Raw genomic sequence first — 19,928 nt, 5'->3', positions numbered from 1 at the left:
TGCAAAATTTCAAGTCGATCAGATGTTTAGAAGCCAGTGAAAATTAAGCTCAAAGATTCCGTTACATACATACATACATACATACATACAACCCGTCCTAATAAAAGTGTGTTAAAAATAGAGCATAAGTAATACTTATGACTCGCAAAATGTCTGAGGCGTTGCGCTACTACGATTTTTTTATCGTATAGAAGCCTAAAAAAGATAACAACTACTGGACCTTTTCGGAAATGATAACAACACTCACTTCAAATTAAGAAAGTCCTCATACACATACACTAGGAAATACCAGCACACAGTCAGTCGGTGGCTCATTAAAGCCACCTTAGAAGAGGGCACAGCTAAACGGAGTCTTTAAATCAGTTTGTGTTTGAAGAAGTCAAAACAATAAGATAAATATTTCAACAGCTATTGCTGAGAATGGAATATTTAAGCCGATACTTAAATACAGTCTGTGTCAGAAGAAAAGAACCTGTGTTTTTCTTGTAACTTCAAGATATATTTTGTTTTGCGTCAGTGCTAACTGTGGTTAAGGTCGTTCGAAACTTTTCCGTAAACCAACTAAACAAAAATTAGTGAGAAGCTCGCGAAGCGTCTTGAGGCGGTATTTTTTTGCACGTATTCGAAAGAGCCGAAATTATCTTATATCGCTGCTGCAAAAGTGATTAAAAAATCAAAAAAGTTTGTTGTGATGTGGAATTAGCGGTATAAAGTGTACAAAAATGTTGATGACTTTTTCGAGCGCGGCTTGAAGCGAGTGACGACAAAAAAGCAGGATAAAGTGATCGTCCAACTTTTTAAGCAGGACCCTTCTTTGTGACTACACCAAGCGCGATCAGTTCTTGCTAAAAAGGGAATAGATGTGAGTATCAACACCATCCAACGTCGATTGAAGTAGGCGAACATATCCTACCGTCCCACATCATTAAAACCACTGCTCTCAGAAAAACACATTGAGAAACAACAAAACAAGAAAATGGCGTCACAGTATTGGACTGGCCTTTCCAGTCCCCAGACGTCAACCCCATTGAAACTGCGAGGGGAATTACGAAAACGCGTCTTGCCGGAAGGCCAGTCCACGATTTAAAGCAACTCGTGCGTCATGTTCGCAAAATCTGGTCCTCTTTGTCGACGAGCTACGCAGAAAAGCTGGTTCAAAGGACGCCGAGAAGATGCCAGGATATACATACTCCAACAATGGAGACTACACGGCTTATTGAGTAATTACGACTCGTAGTTTTGTACATACTTTCATGTAAAATTTTTTTTAAATACATATCTTTTATACTTCATGAACAATCGCGGTTTCTTTTTTCTGACACAGACTGAATGTATATACATATATACAGAGTGCGCCATCACGAGCTTCGGTATGGAAATATTGAATAACTTTAGCAACTAGCAAAATTGAATGTTTGTTGGTGTTTTTTTATTTGATTTTGTCCTTTACAATCTGTTTCAACTGCACTTAGAACACAACATCCAACAAATGACCACATTTACGAGCCACACATTATTGTGCTCTTTTTTTCGAATTTTCCATTACTTTTGCTAGCATTTCAGGTGATATTGCCTCTATTTCAGATCTAATGTTGGCCCTGAGCGCTTCCAATGTACATAGTTCCAATAATCGTTGAGTTATTTGCACTTTGTAAGGAAACATGTGAAGATCCTCTTTTAAAATCCTTTTAAGAGTGGTTCCTTTTATGTTTAGCTGCTGGGCACGGTGACGATATGACAGATTTGGGCTTTTCAAAACACTCTGCTTGACAGTTTCAACAATTTCATTGGAGCGTCTTTTACGAACTGAAACACGTTGATGATTTGCTACAGACCCCGATTCTTTAAAATTTTTAGTCAGATTGCGTATGGTGTTATCAGAAGGCACTTTACGACCGCGGTATTTTCGACGGTATGCACGTTGAGCAAGCACAATTGAAAGACCATTTTCCAAATACATGGTCACAATTTCCGCGCGTTCTTTAGGTGTAAAGTTATTCATCGTTAAAATTGTACTGAATTGACGTTTCCAAATTATTTTTTCCCAAGTCCTTCTGACAATGGATAGCAAAGTTATTCAATATTTCCATACCGAAGCTCGAGATGGCGCACCCTGTACATATATGGTATATGTATATACAGTGAAACCTCCCACAAGCGGACACTCACGGTACCACAATTTTCGTCCACTTATGGGGAGTGTTCGCTTATGGGGGGCTGAAAAGGTTAAAATTACTATCCCACCTCTTTAAATAATTTTTTATGTTTTTTTATGGTATGTTCAGTTTTTTTTCATATTTATTGAAAAATATATATGTATGTATGTACATTTTTATATTGGGAACAATGAGTATATTTACACATTTGAATATACATATTTAATTGAACATATTTATATTTTAGGCTTCAAAAATTCATATGCCGTAGTCTGTCGTAGATTTTCCTGTTTATGTTTCAGAAAAAGGTTTCGAAGATGACATTCTAAAGTCTTGGCGTATTGGAATCCAGTAATATCGTCTCTTAGAAATTGTTTAATGCGACGCAGTTGTTCTAATGCTTCAGGATATGACTTGATCTGACATTCATCCTGGACACATACATGATTTGAGTCTTCGCTTTCTCCGTCAGATAATTCCTCAGTATTAATTTCGTCAATGACAACGTCAATATTATTGTCTTCTGTATTAACAATTTCGTCGATTAACAAAAACTCTTCTGTATACTGACCTTGCTGATTTTCATTTAAAATCTTTATCAAAGCCGCTAGTGTCGATATGGGAATATCATCCTTTGCCTCGAAGTCAGAACAGCGGAGCTTTTTGAAACCCGGCTTTCGAAAAACAATTCTTAATTGTTTCTGCCGTTACGTTTTCCCATGAAGATTTAATAAAAAAACAGCCTCCAAAATGTGAAAACTTTTTGAAAGTCTGTCTATTGGAATGTCTCCTAATTTTGTCAAAATACATATGTTTGATTATATGGCATGTGTAATGACACTTAAAATTTTGTATTATACCCTGATCGAGGGGCTGACAAACGGATGTTGTATTAGCAGGTAAAAAGATCAACTTTATTTTATTTAGTTTAATATCTCGAGGGTGAGTTGTAGCATTGTCCAAAAATAATAAAATTTTTCTCTTCTGGCAGCCCATTTTTTTATCAAGCATTTCTAGCCACTCATACATAATTTCACGAGACATCCAAGCTTTCCGGTTTGACTTCCATTCCACTGGCAAACTTCCTATATTGCCTCTTTTAAAGGCGCGTGGGCATGCTGCTTTTCCGATAATCAATGGCTTTTCTTTATCTCCAACCATATTGGCACACAATCCTCGAAATTAACCTCGGAAGATTCCCCACATATTCTTTTGAAAGTCACATTATGACGCCTACGCCATTTCTCCAACCATCCATTTGACGTAGAAAAATTTTGAATACTTAATCGGCCAGCGATTTGCTTTTCCTTTATAATAATACCCGATATTGGTATATTTTGGCTTCTGGCCTTAACGAACCATTCGAAACTCAAATGGTAAATTTTTGAGCCATCCGCGTTTAAGAACTTTTTCTTTTTGTTGACGTTATCACCGCCCATCCATATTCTTTTAATATCTTTTATTTCAACTATTGTCAATCTACTATCTTTGTTGTCCGTGGATTAGAGTATCGCGTCCGCTTATGAGAGGTTTTTATTGTTTTCTTTACACATTTGTTCAGTGTTATATTTTGCTTGTCCGCTGATTAGAACAAAAAAAATGAGAAAAAATGTCCGCGTCCGGTTATTAGAGTGGAATTCGTTCTAAAAATACAACATAAAGCTTGGTTCCTCAGTTTTTCTCCGGTTATGGGGAGTGTCCGCTTATTGGAGGTGTCCGCAAGGGGAGGTTTCACTGTATACATATCTACATCGCCAAAACAAAAATTCTTAAAAACATGCTTTTTACAATGAATTGACCTTACCTCCCTTAAAAGCTACATGTGAAGACTTAAATAAACAATAATTTCATTATTTACCGTTGCGGATAAGCAAATGATAGTTAAAGCAGCATCACTTGGCAGCATTACTACATAAAAATAAAAAGTGGGGAAAACTTTAAGGACTTGTAGCAGTCCAAAATGGTCTAGTTCTGTTTAGTTCTTAAAGCAATTCGATTTACAGCAGTGTATGCATTGCATTCGAACTATTATGCATACGAGTACCATTGAATGTATACATACATATGTACATATGTATACGTAAAGTGCTCACGAAAACAAACAGTAGCACTATGGTGGCATAATCACAAACGGAGGCAATCACAAAGACCCGACGCCATATCGCACGAGCTTTATCATTTCCCTTACTCATTGCCGATTGACGTTTGCTTTCGCTCTAGTTGAAATAACACAACCAAGCCTGTCGCTAATACTATGTTTTGCATTTTCATACAACAAAAGTCAGTAAATACTTAACGGCGCTGACGAACGGTTCATAATTTTCGGTGAAAAGGAAAAGTGACACTCTAACCTAAGGAACGGTCACAGTAGTAGTGGCAAATAAATAAGTTTTTTAACACTTTATAAACTAAAAAAAAAGTACAAAAAAATATTTAATTGATTAAAAATGAAGCAGAGCATCGTATATTTGCTATTCGCCATTATTATTTCGTCGAGTGTCGTTTATGGTCTACAATTTACTGATTGTGGTAAATACATAAATAAATTACAATAGTTATTTTTTTTTTGTAAATTAATAGGAAGAAGCGAACATTTTCTATAGAAAATTTTACAAGGAACCGTAATATTTGTGCGTCCGTATATTTTTATTTCCGCAGTAATAAATCGTCCCCTTAGTATTAAAATAGCCTATAAATTTTTTGATGTTTTGAGAAAATGAATTTCAAACTTTTTGTCGAAAGTAGCTCTCACTCAAATCTCGTTATGTCTGTAAATATTTATTATTTTTTGACTGACGTTTTGACCCACTTTGTGGAACTAGAATTTGACAAAATTTTGACCACATATAAAATCGACGATGGAGAATCCAAAAATTCAATAAAAAAATAATAGCCTATGAGCACATAGGCTATTGTTATACTAAGGGGACGAAATATTGGTCTTCTAAAATGCGAAAAATATACTTTTTACTGTTTGTAGTTGGTTCATTCGTCAAAAGAAAAAATTGCCACTGATCATAATTTCAGAAGTGGACTTTAACAGCTTACTTTATTAAGAAAGATAATTTTTAGTGAAGGTTAAGGAGTAACATTTTTCAAGATTTTGACTTTGTAATCGAAAAAATCCTTGAGTTGCCATCCGCGTACAGAAGTCCAGACAAAAAGAGAAAGACGTTTAACCTTATTTACAACTTTGTCAAAGGCGACTTTGTCACTGCTGACAGGTCAACAAACTCCGTTAATGTTTAATTTTAACAGGCGGTACGACACTTCATACAAGGTGAAGTCCAAAATAAACAAAACTGAACTAAAATAGAAACAATAGAAGCTTTGTTCTGATAACTTCGAGTTTATTTATTCAAAATAGTCTCTTCTGGCCTCGATACACTGCTTTACGCGATCTAAAAGCTTTTCGAAAGAGTGTTTCAGGACATTGACCGGAATATCCTTCACGCCTCTACGGACGCATAACGTTTTGCTTTCATGGCCAAATGCAATTTTCCGAATAGGTAGAAGTCACAGGGTGCCATATCAGGCGAATGCGGTGAGTGATTGATGGTTAAAATGCGAATTCTAGTCAAAAGATCAATCACAAGAGTGAATCGATGAGATGGTGTATTATCAAGCAATAAGCGCCAGCTTCCTCCTTCGCGGCATTCAGGAGGAATTCGACGAATGCGATGCAACAAACGCTGTCAACTAGGTGATTAAATCACCCTGAATTGGTTAGAAAACACTCAGCCAATCTATTTCGAACAAAGAAGCTTAATTTGTGGGATCAATAAAGCGATAATCTTAATGTTTGCATCTGAATATAGCAAATGTTGGGTAACTAGACGGAAGTCTTAACTCCAACTTGCATCCTACCCAAACGGGTTTTTGAATTAAAATTTAGTGCTGATATTAATTCCAAACAATATTTAAAATCGGTGTTTCGGTAAGTTTTAAATTTCTATTGGATATACCCTTTGAATCTGGCCTCCGTACTCCGTGCCAATCGTTGGAGAAGCGATGTCGAACGATATTTTCTTTCAACACTGAGATAGTCGCTGGATGTGTTTTATAGACTTCATTTTTGAGGAGCTGCACAGAAAAAAGTCCATAAGGATAAGATCGGACGACCTGGGTGGCCATATCACGGAAACAATGCCGCATAGGAATTATTCACCACTGGTATCTAGGCGTCACTTTTGAAAGATCTTTTGTTAGTTATTTCTATTACATAAAATACATACCCAATTCTTTTTACGAAAAATATCGTGTAAAAAAAACATGTAAATACAAATTTTAGGATATGTTCCACAACTCTAAATAAAGTAGAAAAGAAGAAATAATGAAATGCATATTACATAAGTAATTATTAAACAAAAACAAACCATTTTTTTACAAAGAAATAATTAAAATGAATAAAAAATTTGCAAAAACTCAAATTGAAATTAGAAATAAAAATAAAAAGTTTTCAACTCTTCATCGCTACTTGAAAAAAAGCGTGCGCGTTTATTACGGACTGAACCAAAAATGCTATCATCAGCAGAAATGTCAGATATGTCCAGCCCATCTGTAAGGTTTTATTCAAGTTTTAACGGCTTCTGTTGGACTTTCGTTGAAACAAAGTTTGTTATTAGCGACTGTTTTTTGCTCTCTGGAGTTGTTTATAGTAGATGGCGTAAAACTAAAAATGTATAATATGTATTTGCAAATGGCGTCGTACGCCAGTCATATTTGACACTTTCGAGCTAAACAGCTGCAACATACAAACAGACAAGCAATGGAGCGCCTAAAGGTCAAATAAAAAATTCCAGCACTGAACATAATTTTTTTTATTCGGCAAAAAAATGTTTTTTTATTCAGTAAAAATATGTTTTTTATTCGCTCAAAAAATGATTCAAAACAAAATTGGATGATTAACTTGGAGCCACCTTGTGCAATACTTGTTATCCTGACCTAAAGATTACGTTGAAATTTTAATACACAGTCGGACTTGGTTAGTCCTGAAATGTACTTATGACGTTTTTGAATGAACATACATATGCACATATGTATGTATGTTTACTTAATTTTACACGAAAAAATGTTACTTAATAAGGCATTCTTTTAGGAATTGTGTTTTGTTTTGAAGTTCGAGCAAGAACGAAAATTTCGTGTAAAAAAATGTATTAGTGAACCGTGTTATTTCAAAATCGTGTAAAAAAAGACCGCGTAAAAAGAGAGTTGGGTGTACTTACTATGTACGTATGATAAAAATGGCAATATGTTTCAATGCACATGTATGTACGTGCGTTAAAATATTTTGCGATAAGAAAGAACGCGTTACGGATTGCAGATGGTTTTTATTTTACTGAACAAAGAAACACAGATGTGATATTAAACCAGAAATGCCTTTAAAGAAGCAGAACTTATTCATAACTAACTCGTAATTGGTTACTGTGTAATAAAATGACTCATTTTAAACATACATATATGTATACATACATACATACAGATGTATTCATGTATGTACCTTAGGCGCGCTTCAAGATATTTATTTTTATAACCGATACACAAGAAAGATATAATTTTTTTTACTTAACAGAGAGGGCCAAAATTTTACTTTAATTTAAATTTAACAGCCTTATTCTTACGGAGTCACCATAGCGGATTGGGTTGGTGCGTGACTACCATTCGGAAGTGCACAAGTTTGAAATCGCGGGCACGAAACACCAATTGTTAGAAAAAGTTTTTTCTAATAGCGGCCGCTCCTCGACAGGCAATGACAAACTTTCTCATAAAACACAATCCGCCAATTGTGAAAACACATCAAGACTCATACCACAAAGAATAAGGCTGTTTAATTGAACAGAGGAGGAGGAACTCGGCCAAACATATACATATATAATTACGTGGTCCTAATGTCAATTGTGAGGTCTTACCATGGGAATATCAACTTATTTTAAACGAATATTTTTGCAGGCTTAAACTTAGTTTGAAAATTCACCACCTCAAACTGGCACTGAAAAACATGCACCAACAGTCTTGTGATAACCAAATAGTTATCTTTAGCGTTATCTTACTAAAAAAATTAAATTAATCATTTTTTCTACTCCGATTTACAATAAATACATCCAAGACTTCGGGCCAGGCAGTTTATTATTGGTGAGTGGAAATCCAAATTATTTGTTTCTTTTGTCGGGAAAACTAGCAAGTACAGCACTCAGACAGAATTAAGTACTGCACTCGGATTCCCTTTCCATTTTCTTTAAATCTACCCGACCTCCGAAGAAATCTGAGTAGATCTTGCGGTGTCAAGGAGTCAAGGTGGTCGCTTCTTAGCACATCAGTGCCAAAGACTTCAAACCTGATTCGAGCGAAGGCGGGGCAGATGCACAGGAAGTGGTCCGCCGTCTCATCCTCCTCTTCACAAGCTGGGCAGAGTCCAAATTATTACTCGGTCCCCAAATTATTACTAATCTTATAAGTGAGAACGAACAAGATTCGTAAAAAAAAAAACGTTTAAAGGTATACGGATCAGAAAACTCGGAGTTTCTACGTCGAATAAAGTCAGAAATACACGATTTCGTACGAATAAAATTAATATTATTATTTAAGGACAAATATTATTATTTATTCAAAGCGAGTCCCGACTTCAAAAACCTAAAAGACATTTAATGTCAGTCTCTTTGAAGATTTATTGCACCCGGTAAGTGTTTGAGTGCTCTGTAAAAACCTTCAGGTACATATCAAAGATCGGCGGCAAGATCGCTAGAACATCTAAAGATGATTCACTGAAGCCTTCTCTCTGCTAGGGAGTGTTGATTTACAGAATAGATGTGGTTGCTGCAATGGATAATATGTAAATATATATAGATGGGACATACATATCTTCAAAAATTTTGGTGCTAAGTCAGAGCTATAAGGCGGATGGTTCATTATTGCGATGTGGTCGCTAATCAAATAGGAGGTTAGGTTAGGTTTTTGTGGCAGCCGGCTTATAGTAGCAAACTCACTTAGACCCTGTAGGCCCGTTGTTGTGCCACTGTGTAGCTTTCATGGAGCCAGTTAGACTCTTTTATGAAGCTTATGATAGGTTTTATCCCAACACCGGATAGTTCCGTGAGAGAGTGAAAATTGTATTTTCCTAGCCACCTTGCTCTACTCCTAGCTAAGGCTGGACAATTACAGAGGAAGTGTTCTACTGTTTTTTTTTTTCCGTTTCCTCGTCTCTGCAACTTCTGCAGTATTCGTGCGAAAATACTCCTATCCTAGAAGAGTGCCTACCTATCAGCCAATGGCCGGTGACGTAAGTCACGACCTTCGAGATGCGTTTCTGATTCGTCTTTTTCCATATGTCATTAAAAATTTTTGGCAAAAAATGGTTGAGTCCATGCAGAATTCACTATGCGGTGCCATTTTGTTCTATGGTGCTACACACCCAGTAATGCCTTTTGTAATAGGGTGCTCTATCACAGATGTTATATGGAGATAAAACAACAATTACTCTCGGGACATTTGTTATTATTTAATTTTAATTTTTTGAGGAATTTTTCGATGATATTTTCGTATACTACGCGTCGAGTCGCTTTCAGTTTTCAGTTCAGGAATTCTCAGTGGGTTATTGACATACGTATGTAATAAGAAAAGGAGACAAATGAACGGGGAGCCCATCTAACGCCAACTAACGCGCAGGAAATGGAGTTGGATAGGCCACGCTCTTAGAAAACCGCCCCGCAGCATCTCAAGAATGGCTCTAGATTAAGATACTCAGCGAAAGCAGAAGCCGCGACCGGCCAAAAAACACCTCGAAACGATCCATGCTGCATGACGTATCTTCCATAAACACAAGCTGTGAAAATGCTAAGACGATAGCATCTAATTGCGTACGTTGGAGAGGCCTTATGTTCCTCAAAGGAGTAATGAGGAGAAACAAAAATGTACATATGCATACTTGTTGAAAATCCTAAAGGGAAAAAATTTAATGACATCGTCTGATCTTTGTGACCAGCGGCTCGAGTTAAGGACATTTTTAAGCTGTCATTGCAAAACTCCTTTGATTTCGCTACTGCATTGTCGCAATTTCCCAAAGCAGCCCTTCAAGCGTCACAATAAGAAAATGCTGTTAAATTAATATAGGCGGTCTTAATGAGACACCCAATATGCACATGTGTACATATTTAACGATTGCATGTCATACAAGTAAATTTTTTCTCTTTTTCTGATGTGTCGCAGATCGCCATGTTAATGAATTTATTTGCTCGGCGCCATACTGTGTGACGGACAAACAAACAAGCGTTGCTGACCGCCTTTATGTAATATTCGCACTTGTTCTTTTCCAATTTTCTTTTACATTATCGGCTTCTCGGCGCTTTTGTCAGTTTTGTTCGTTGCTCTTTCGGCGAATTTCATTCATAAAATGCCTACTTTTAAATGGATTTAATTAAATTAAATTAAACTGTATGCATGTATGTACACACATCCCGGACGAGAAATGAACAGGAATTCCAGTAGCAGCAAATTGTATATATGTACATGCCCAGCGTTTTTCTTTCAAGCGCTGTAAATAATTTCACGTAAAAATAAATGTAAGATCGAAAGCTATTTTAGACAGATGAACTGAGCACCTTTCAAGGATATACATAGGTATTTACGAACTTTTCGCCCAAATTGTTGTGGGCACACTCCACCACTACAGTTTTATGTCGACTCCGAATATCAGTTGATTGAGAAACTCCTTCATGACAGAAATATTCGTGCACTCAGAGGTTATGCAATTGCCTCGAAGGATTTCCAAGTGTGCTACCAATGTAGAGTTAGGTTTTAGGTATTATGAAGATCGATACAAACTTTTTTTTCGTTATTTAAATTTCTTATATTTTATTGATTCCCGGCATTAAATTGCACGATATAAAAACCGTCCAATGCAAATATATTGATTTCATGATATATGAAAGGGAATATATACAAGGTGAAGGTGAAGTGAAAAATAAAGAAGACTGAGCTAAAATAAAAAAAAAGAGGTTGTCTGTAAAGTCGGTTTACTGACGATAGTTTAACGTGATAACGTCATAAGAAAATACTAATTGAATGGTTGCATTTTTCAAAAGAAAATTTTAATTTTATTTGTTTGATAGATATTTTGTATGGATATAGAGAATGAGTTAACATTAACATATCATAATATACTTTAACATAACATAACATAACATAACATAACATAACATAACATAACATAACATAACATAACATAACATAACATAACATAACATAACATAACATAACATAACATAACATCACATAATATAACATAACATAACATAACATAACATAACATAACATAACATAACATAACATAACATAACATAACATAACATAACATAACATAACATAACATAACATAACATAACATAACATAACATAACATAACATAACATAACATAACATAACATAACATAACATAACATAACATAACATAACATAACATAACATAACATAACATAACATAACATAACATAACATAACATAACATAACATAACATAACATAACATAACATAACATAACATAACATAACATAACATAACATAACATAACATAACATGCTGTTCAAGCAAGGTAACGACGCATGAGCAAGATAACGACGCATTTTTTGGTGCGTGCAGCCGGCTACATAGAATTATAAGAAGTTAACACGTCAAAAAATAATAATAACATTAAAACAACAGGTATTATTAACAAACTTGGTTTTATTTTAAATTCTTCAAGTAAATCAAATGAATAATAATCAATAAGAAGGCATATGCAAATACAAATACGTGAATTTATATATGTACATATGCGCATATACATACATATATACGCTCACTTAAGTAGGAGAGAGCAAGATGTCGAACGTTGCCGTTCGTTTGCTTTGTTTGCTTTGTCGTTCGTTCCGCGCTTTCGCTTGCAGTTCATTCAAGGTAACGGCAATGAGCAAGGTAACGGCAATGAGCAAGGTAACACTAATGAGCAAGGTAACGACACATTTTTTCGTGCGTGCAGCCTGTTAAATCGAATTATAAGACGTTATCACGTCAAAACGATAAGAGCTTTGTTTTGATAACTTCGAGTTTATTTACTCAAAATAGTCCCCTCTGGCCTCGATACACTGTTTTGCACGATCTAAAAGCTTTTCGAAAGAGTGTTTCAGGTCATTGCCCGGAAAGTCCTTCGGGATGTCGGTACAAGCCTTTTGGATGGCCTCTACGGGCGCAGAACATTTTGCTTTCATGGCCAAATGCAATTTTCCGAATAGGTAGAAGTCACAGGGAGAGATGATGCATTGTCATGCAATAAGCGCCAGCTTCCTCATTCGCGGTATTGAGGGCGAATTCGACGAATGCGATGCAACAAACGCTTCAAACGCCAAGATATAAAATTGTATTGACGGTTTGGCACGTTGGCATGAGCTTCTTGTAGACAACTCTTTGGGAATCGTAAATACAAATGAGCATCGACTTGATTTTTGACTTCTCCAACGAGATTTTTGGCTCATCTGAGGCCTTCCATTCGTCACTTTGACGCTTAGTTTCAGGTTCATGTTGGAAACACCACTTTTCATCACCAGTTCCAATATTGTAAAGGAAGTTCTCGTATTTTCTTGCCTATTTAATGAGGTCTATCGAATGTTGAATTCTGACCAATTTTTGGTCGTCCGGTAAATTGTGCGGAATGAAATGTGCATAGACCTTTCGTAAGCCCAAATGATTACTTAAAATGCTACAATATAAATCGATGTTTTGGTGATATTCAACCCCGATTCCATGAATTTCAATGATGATTTCGGTTCATTTTTGATAAATTTATGAACAATTTCGATGGAGTTTTCGGTGATTACTGATTTTGGGCGGTCCGTACGTTCATTCTCATTTATGTCCTCACAACCATCTCTGAAACGTGTGAACCACTCATGAACTCTGGCAGGAGATAGACAATCATCGCCATAAACTTTTTTCATCAATTCAAATGTTTCGGTAAACATTTTAACGATTTGAAAACAAAATTTGATATTAGCTCTTTGTTCGAAACTCATTTTTGTACCGATAACACAAACATACTGACACTTTAGTCGTAATAACTTCGCTTCCACTGAACCGAATGTCACCAAACTTTCACTGGAAATCAGCTTGGGATTTAACTTCCAACGCACTAAGTCGTTAAAAAGCTGGTGCCATCAAAAACATTTTTATGACGCCAGTCTTGTTTATTTTGTACTTCACCTTGTCATACAAAAACTAAATTTAGCCTTATATTTAGCATTTAAGTAATTTTATTTAACTAAGCCATTAGTAAATTATTGTCGAAATTCATGAAGCAAATTAATTTGTTTGCTAAAAATTTCAATTCTCTTTCATTTCAGGTTCGAAAACTGGCAGTTTTAACAAAATAGTCGTATCGGACTGTGATACAACAAAAAATGAATGCATACTCAAACGCAATACAACTGCTTCGATTACAATTAATTTTGCGCTAAGTAAGTCAAACACGAGTCAACTAAACCTTGATGGTCGAGCACGCTTTTATCAGAGAATGTTAATGCAATTAATGCAATTAATGCAATTAACATTCTCTGCTTTTATCTCGAATAACGATCCATTCATGAAACTCAAGCCCTGCTTTCAAAATTGATACCTAATTCAGCGCTATTACTTCGGCTATTTAACTTTGTTGAGACTGTTCCGTTTTTTTTTTCTAATCTAGCCAGACCGAAATAAATGTTCTGCTGAGTTCATAATATCCCACCTACCTACCTATTACCTGGTACATCCTAGTAAAAACGCTGGGCAACGACTAGGCTCTTGCTCTAAGAAGCTCTAAGTGTGAACATGGTATAACTGTTGAGCAATCAGCCGATATTTTGTCAAAAGACTCAACATACAGTCGATGCAAAGCTCAGGAATTTCTGAGTGATTTCAATAATCAAATTTAGATTAAAGCCTCCAAAGTGGCAAAAAAAAGGAGGTGATTCAGAGAATTATGCCCGCCTTTCTCCTTTTTTGCAGTAACTGCCACAGTTCGAAATCCTGCGAGTGTTTCCTAAACTTCATATGCTGAAAGTAACTTCCAAACTTTAGCATTTCCTCACTACAGGGAGGGATATCTTAAATCTTATTAAATTGAGACAAGCTAAACTTCTACAAGTAAGCACACGATGCTTGTTTCCTCTGCTTCTAAGTATTAGGAATTCTGAAAAGATTCCCATCAAGCTAAATGAGGGCGTTATTCCATTGTTTCCAAAAAGGGGAATCTAGCTGAATACAAAAAATGGTCAGGCATCCCACTGCACAGCCTGCTAAATAAGATCATAGCTCACATAAACAATAAAAGATTAGCTGACGCACTGATGGTAGCCTGAGTAGCGAACAAGCTGGCTTCCGACCACTCGTATCATGTGTCCGCCACATAAATACGCTTATAGAGATCGTGGAACAGTCGGTCGAGTGGTGTACACCGCTTACCCCTGCTGCATGGACTTCGGAAAAACTTCTGATGTCGATTTTATGGTAGATGCTTGGTGCTGTCGCACAAGTGATTTCCACCAATCGGAGGCGAACTATCAATTATTGGTGGCACATGACGCCCAACTTACACCGTCCCAACTTAGTACTAAGTATTTTAGTAGATTTATACTTACATATCCGGAATAACAGGCGACATAATCTACTATAAAGAAAATCCTCATAACACAAACTACCCACTTCCTACACATGAGCGTTGATGCCAAATATCAAGCAATTCCCAGACTGTCGAAACGCTTTTTTCAGATGGGAACAAATCGACATTAAGGGAGGAGTCTAGGGTTTGAGCATTTTTTTTAATGAATTTTTGAAACTTTGCTTTAGAGATATGAATTGTGAAAATGTATTTAAACTTTTTGTACATTATAAAGCATCATTTCAACAATATTGTACTAAATTTTTGTAAGAAAATATCGGGAAATAAGCCGGTGAGGTAACTTTTCCGAAAACGCCTTTTCTAAAAGGTGATTTGCGGTGACTATCGTATCTAGTTGTAGAATCACCTGAAATAAAAAAACAGAATTATTTGGTTAAATTATCACCAAAACCTCCCCCCCCCACTGGCTCCGATTTTTTTTTTTTTCATTTTTACTTTGCAAGAGCGTTTTTGAAGCAAAAACGCCCTTAATGTAAAACAAAAAAGTGAAAAATCTCTCAGTGGGGAGGAGGTATTTTATATATAGAAGTTGTATACCAAATTTGAAAAGGATCGGTTAAATATTGTTGAAGTTCTAATAGTCACGGACTTTGAAAAAGTGGTTTCGAGAAAAACGCGTTTGAAAAAAAGGCATTTTTGTAACGCTCCGCTCCAAACGCTCGCAGCTGTCGCAGAGGAGTGGGGACAAAAACGTCTATAACTCCAAAAGTTTTGCTCCGATTGAGCTGAAATTTTGGGACAATATTTTTGAGATGATTTACTATAAGAAAAAGCTATTTCCAAAAAATCGATTTTTTGAAAGTCAAACCCTAAACCCCTCCCTTAACGAAGACTTCGCTCATTTTTTTCATATATCACCATCATCATGGCAATGTCAGTATTTTTCATTGACAAACCGCTGTCATGAGCTCGGTTACGTCAGCCAATCAGCTGATTCTATCAAATTCGCTGAGAACCGGTTAACGGTCTGATATTGGTCACATATTCTGAATTTGTTTTACCATGCGTTAGCAATGATTGATAGTCTCACCAATATTTCATAGACTACAAAGGCAACAAAGTTTTAATAAAATTGCTACAAAAAAAAATGTCTAAAAATATGCGTTTGAGGTTATTCCCACACAGTAGCCAATTAGTACTTGTAGTAACAATAACTTTTTGAGATCAAAATAGTAAAGTGACTAAAGATGAGATTATAGAGAAATGTCATTGGTTGCATAAATGAGTAGACGACCTTTATAGTATAAAAAGTTTATAAAATTTAGATTGTTGATTAAACAGTCATAAGCATACATGCATATTTCAAGGGTCGTTTAGGCTGAGCATTTCATAGAATCTCATTTTTATAATCTGTAATAGTTAGGAAAGGGAAGGTTATTGAACTTTTGGTGATAATTTTTCACCATAGTTGACAATTTCTATTCGCTAATCTCTTAAAGTATATCAGTATTATCAATTTGTTTTTATTATAATATTAAATTTTATAGATGAGGAAGCCACTAAAATTTCGACTGTGGTGCATGGCAAAATAATGGGCGTAGAGATGCCTTTCCATTTGCAGAATCCAGATGCTTGCGTTGATAGTGGACTCAAGTGCCCACTGGAGAAGGGCGAAACCTACGAATATAAAGCCATATTGCCGGTGCTTAAGGCTTACCCAAAGGTGAGAAATGAAGCTTTTGTTGAAATGAAATAAAACAAAATAAAGTAGATAAAGTAGAATTGTAATAGTAGAATAATAGAAAAGTGATTAAAAAATTACAAAAATAAAGAAATACCTTTAAATTAGGAACAGAAAATTTAAAAATAATTAATTAAGGAGATCATTCCATGTGACGAGCTTTTTCTTAGCATATTTGGACATTTTTGTTAAGAACAATGGAAACTTAGAACTTCAAACTTTTCATCATAGTATATGGTATTTAGTGATATTTCCACTACAAGTACATAAAATTTTTTTCGACTTCACTGTTCACGACTTATATTACTAGAAAGTCAACTTGGTGATAAAAACGTTGTCTGATTAATTGACTGACCATTTCAAAAAATATTTTTATCATTTTAAAAATATTTTGATGCTCTGGCCAAGGCGCGTTCATTAAAGGTGGTGGCACTAGACCAACAACAATGTTTTGTACGTTTAATTGCCAAAACAAAGTATTGGGAAACTAGAATACAAATAATGAATTCGCCTTGTTTTATTCTGTGCTGACAGCCATATGGACCCAATGAAAGAAAAAAAAAATAAATCAGCTGATTTACCAACACCACCTTTAATAGATTTGCCTTGGCTTTGGCTATCGTCGGATTACTTGAAAATATTGAGAATAGAATTTTTACGCAGTTTTTTTTCAAAAAAGCATAATTTTCTGTGTCTATTTTATCGTATACGTAAACAACATGACTTAAACATTTTTAATTATCGAAGTACGGACAATAGCCACACATGGACTATAAGATTGAACCAAGCTGAATTCACTAAAGGTGGTGGCACCAGACCAACAACAATGTTTTGTACGTTTGATTGTCTCAAAAAAGTATTGGCAAAGTAGAAAACAAAGAATGAATTCGCCTTGTTTCATTCTGTCCTGACAGCTACATGGACACGGCGCAAGAAAAAAATAAATCAGCTGATTTACCGACACCACCTTTAATAGATTCGCCTTAGATTGAACGATATCGATTGAATCGTTTTTGAGAAATCATGCTACCAAGTCAAAAATAATGAGTTTCGAGAAAAACGTGTTTAAAAGTTCAGGTGCGCTCAACGGCACGCTCGGATACCTTCACTCCTCTCTGCTATGATTTTATAATGACATCGAATATTGAAACATAGCATGAGTATTAGCACAAGAACGTTTTTTTAACTGATTTGTCACCAGAAAATCGATTTATGTACGTTAAAAGTATAGGGCCGACAAAATGAGGACTTGTATTATTCTTCCGCCGTAGTCTTCAAATACATAACTCCGAATTTGCTAATTACAAACCAAAAAAAAAAAAAAATTACGCGAATTTAAACAAATATACCGTAAATACATAATAATAAATAAATAATTGGCGCGTACACTTCTGTTATGTGTTTGGCCGAGCTCCTCCTCCTATTTGGGGTGTGCGTCTTGATGTTGTTCCACAAGTGGAGGGACCTACAGTTTCAAGCCGACTCCGAACGGCAGATATTTTTATGAGGAGCTTTTTCATAGCAGAAATACACTCGGAAGTTTGCCATTGCCTGCCGAGGGGCGACCGCTATTAGAAAAATGTTTTTTATTAATTTTGCTTTCACCGAGATTCGAACCAACGACCTCTCTGTGAATTCCGAATGGTAATCACGCACCAACCCATTCGGCTACGGCGGCCGAATTGACGGTTGTTCCTGAATTGATGTTCTTTATACACAGTGAGTGCAAATAAAAATTGTGCAGCTCTTTCTTGCAGTCTTCACTTTTTTCTTGGCTTACTTTAAAAATAAAAACAACATAGCTCGTAATTTTAAAAGTAAAAAAGAAACAAATACTTTACAGCAACAAATGACAGCTTGGCGCGAATATTGCAAAAAACCGAAAACAAAATATAGCTGTACATTTTCGTTATCAAGTATCAAAAGATGTTGTTGCTAATTTTCTTATGTTAAAATTCAAATAAATCTCTTTCAATAACTCCTCTGATGGATTGTCAAATAAAATCATAAAATAATGGTAACCCACTTGCTTTACATTATTTGCAACACTTTACTTTAAAAGTAAGATTGAATCCAGCCATTGCTTTCCCTTTATTCGCTTAGAAGCAATTTCTAACTGTGCACTCTATTCGCATGAACTTCTACTTATATACAGGTGCCTGTAGGTGCTCTCCTGGCGAGTGCTGTTGTTACATCAGCTAACTTAACCCCGTCTGCGCGATGTAGTCACCTGTCATCTTCGTCTGACTCATCTAGCGATAGACACAGAAAGCGTGCTTTATCTCGCTATCTGCTGTCGCCAACAAGGCTAATTCATTATTTTGGTTTTGGCATTATGTTTGCAATTGTTGCCGGTCGGTTCGCGAAACGAAAAAAACCAGTGCAAAAAATGGTTTAATTTCAAAATATATGTATAAATGCTCAAAAAATGTCTTGAAGTTAACAAATTATTAATAATTTAATAGATATTTAATATAGAAACATAAATTAATAAAGTGCAATAAAAAAATGTTTAATGATCTCAATTGCAATTTTTCTACTATAAGTTATTTATTTAAATTTCTTTATTCATAATTTTTTCAATTTTACAGGTTAACGTACTCGTCAAATGGGAATTGAAGGACCAAAACAATGAAGATATCATTTGTGTGGAAATACCAGCTAAAATTCAATAGATACTACCTAAAAAAGAAATTATATGTATATGAAAAACACTATCAAAAATGTTGAGCCACTGCTAATCTGAAGGTTTGCAAAAAAGTTGCAGCTTGAAATAAAAATTTATAATAAAAAGAATTAAACTTAAAGTCTAAATGATTCATATGTTTTAATGATCAGCGCGCTAGGGTACAACTAAAAATACTTTTTGGTAACAGCCTAGCAGAATTGAGATAAAGATATCCATAGTACTTAATTATAATTAATAGTAGTAATTTTTGAAAATACATTGGAAACAGCGTATCCAAAAAGTGTGATGAAGATTGAAACGATACATGAAATATCTCCTACTTTTGTTTTGTATTGCGAAGAGAGCTGACGTCAGAATGAAGTAACTGTTTATTAAAGGCGTCACCTCCACTACTCAATTCGCCTTGGATATCACCCAAGAATGACAGAGAAAATGATTACAGACAAATAAACTGGATTTGGAGGCTTTATATTCATTTGTGTTTTCACAATTTAACACAGGGCACTTCGTTGTCATTAGTTTGTTTAGTTTAGACTAGACAAATTCGCAAAGAATTAAGTAACTGTTTCAGAAGGCGCCACCTATGGTATTCAATTCGCCTTGCCTAGATGTTTGTCAAACTCACACATACGTGTCTGTCAAAGAAATAGGATGAAAAAGAGTGTTTCTACCTCTAAATTTGTACATTTATAAGTAATTCCTAATGCTGAAAACAGTGAA

General features: G+C 35.4%; 2 protein-coding genes across 2 annotated transcripts in view; one reads left to right on the top strand and one right to left on the bottom strand.

Moving 5' to 3' along the window:
* LOC129239562 (protein transport protein Sec61 gamma-2 subunit) overlaps positions 1-19,928 on the bottom strand; it is a 43,211-nt gene that overhangs the window by 12,350 nt on the left and 10,933 nt on the right. The window lies entirely within an intron of this gene.
* Positions 4,389-19,333, top strand: LOC129239561 (NPC intracellular cholesterol transporter 2 homolog a). The gene is made up of 4 exons (XM_054875147.1): positions 4,389-4,685; positions 13,523-13,636; positions 16,326-16,501; positions 19,111-19,333. Exons 1-4 carry the CDS (start codon positions 4,604-4,606, stop codon positions 19,192-19,194), a joined length of 456 nt encoding a protein of 151 aa, XP_054731122.1. The 5' UTR covers positions 4,389-4,603; the 3' UTR covers positions 19,195-19,333.

The sequence above is a fragment of the Anastrepha obliqua genome, chromosome 2, assembly GCF_027943255.1.
Source record: "Anastrepha obliqua isolate idAnaObli1 chromosome 2, idAnaObli1_1.0, whole genome shotgun sequence".
Lineage (NCBI taxonomy): Eukaryota > Metazoa > Arthropoda > Insecta > Diptera > Tephritidae > Anastrepha > Anastrepha obliqua.
The sequence above is the reverse complement of the archived record's forward strand: the minus strand, read 5'-3'. Positions and strand labels throughout refer to the sequence as shown.

What these genes read in the sequence shown, in the direction of transcription:
- LOC129239561 (XM_054875147.1), top strand. Translation starts at nt 4,604, where the DNA reads ATGAAGCAGAGCATCGTATATTTGCTATTCGCCATTATTATTTCGTCG. An exon ending in TCTACAATTTACTGATTGTG is followed by an intron (nt 4,686 to 13,522) that starts GTAAATACATAA and finishes CTTTCATTTCAG; the next exon opens with GTTCGAAAACTGGCAGTTTT. An exon ending in TGCTTAAGGCTTACCCAAAG is followed by an intron (nt 16,502 to 19,110) that starts GTGAGAAATGAA and finishes TCAATTTTACAG; the next exon opens with GTTAACGTACTCGTCAAATG.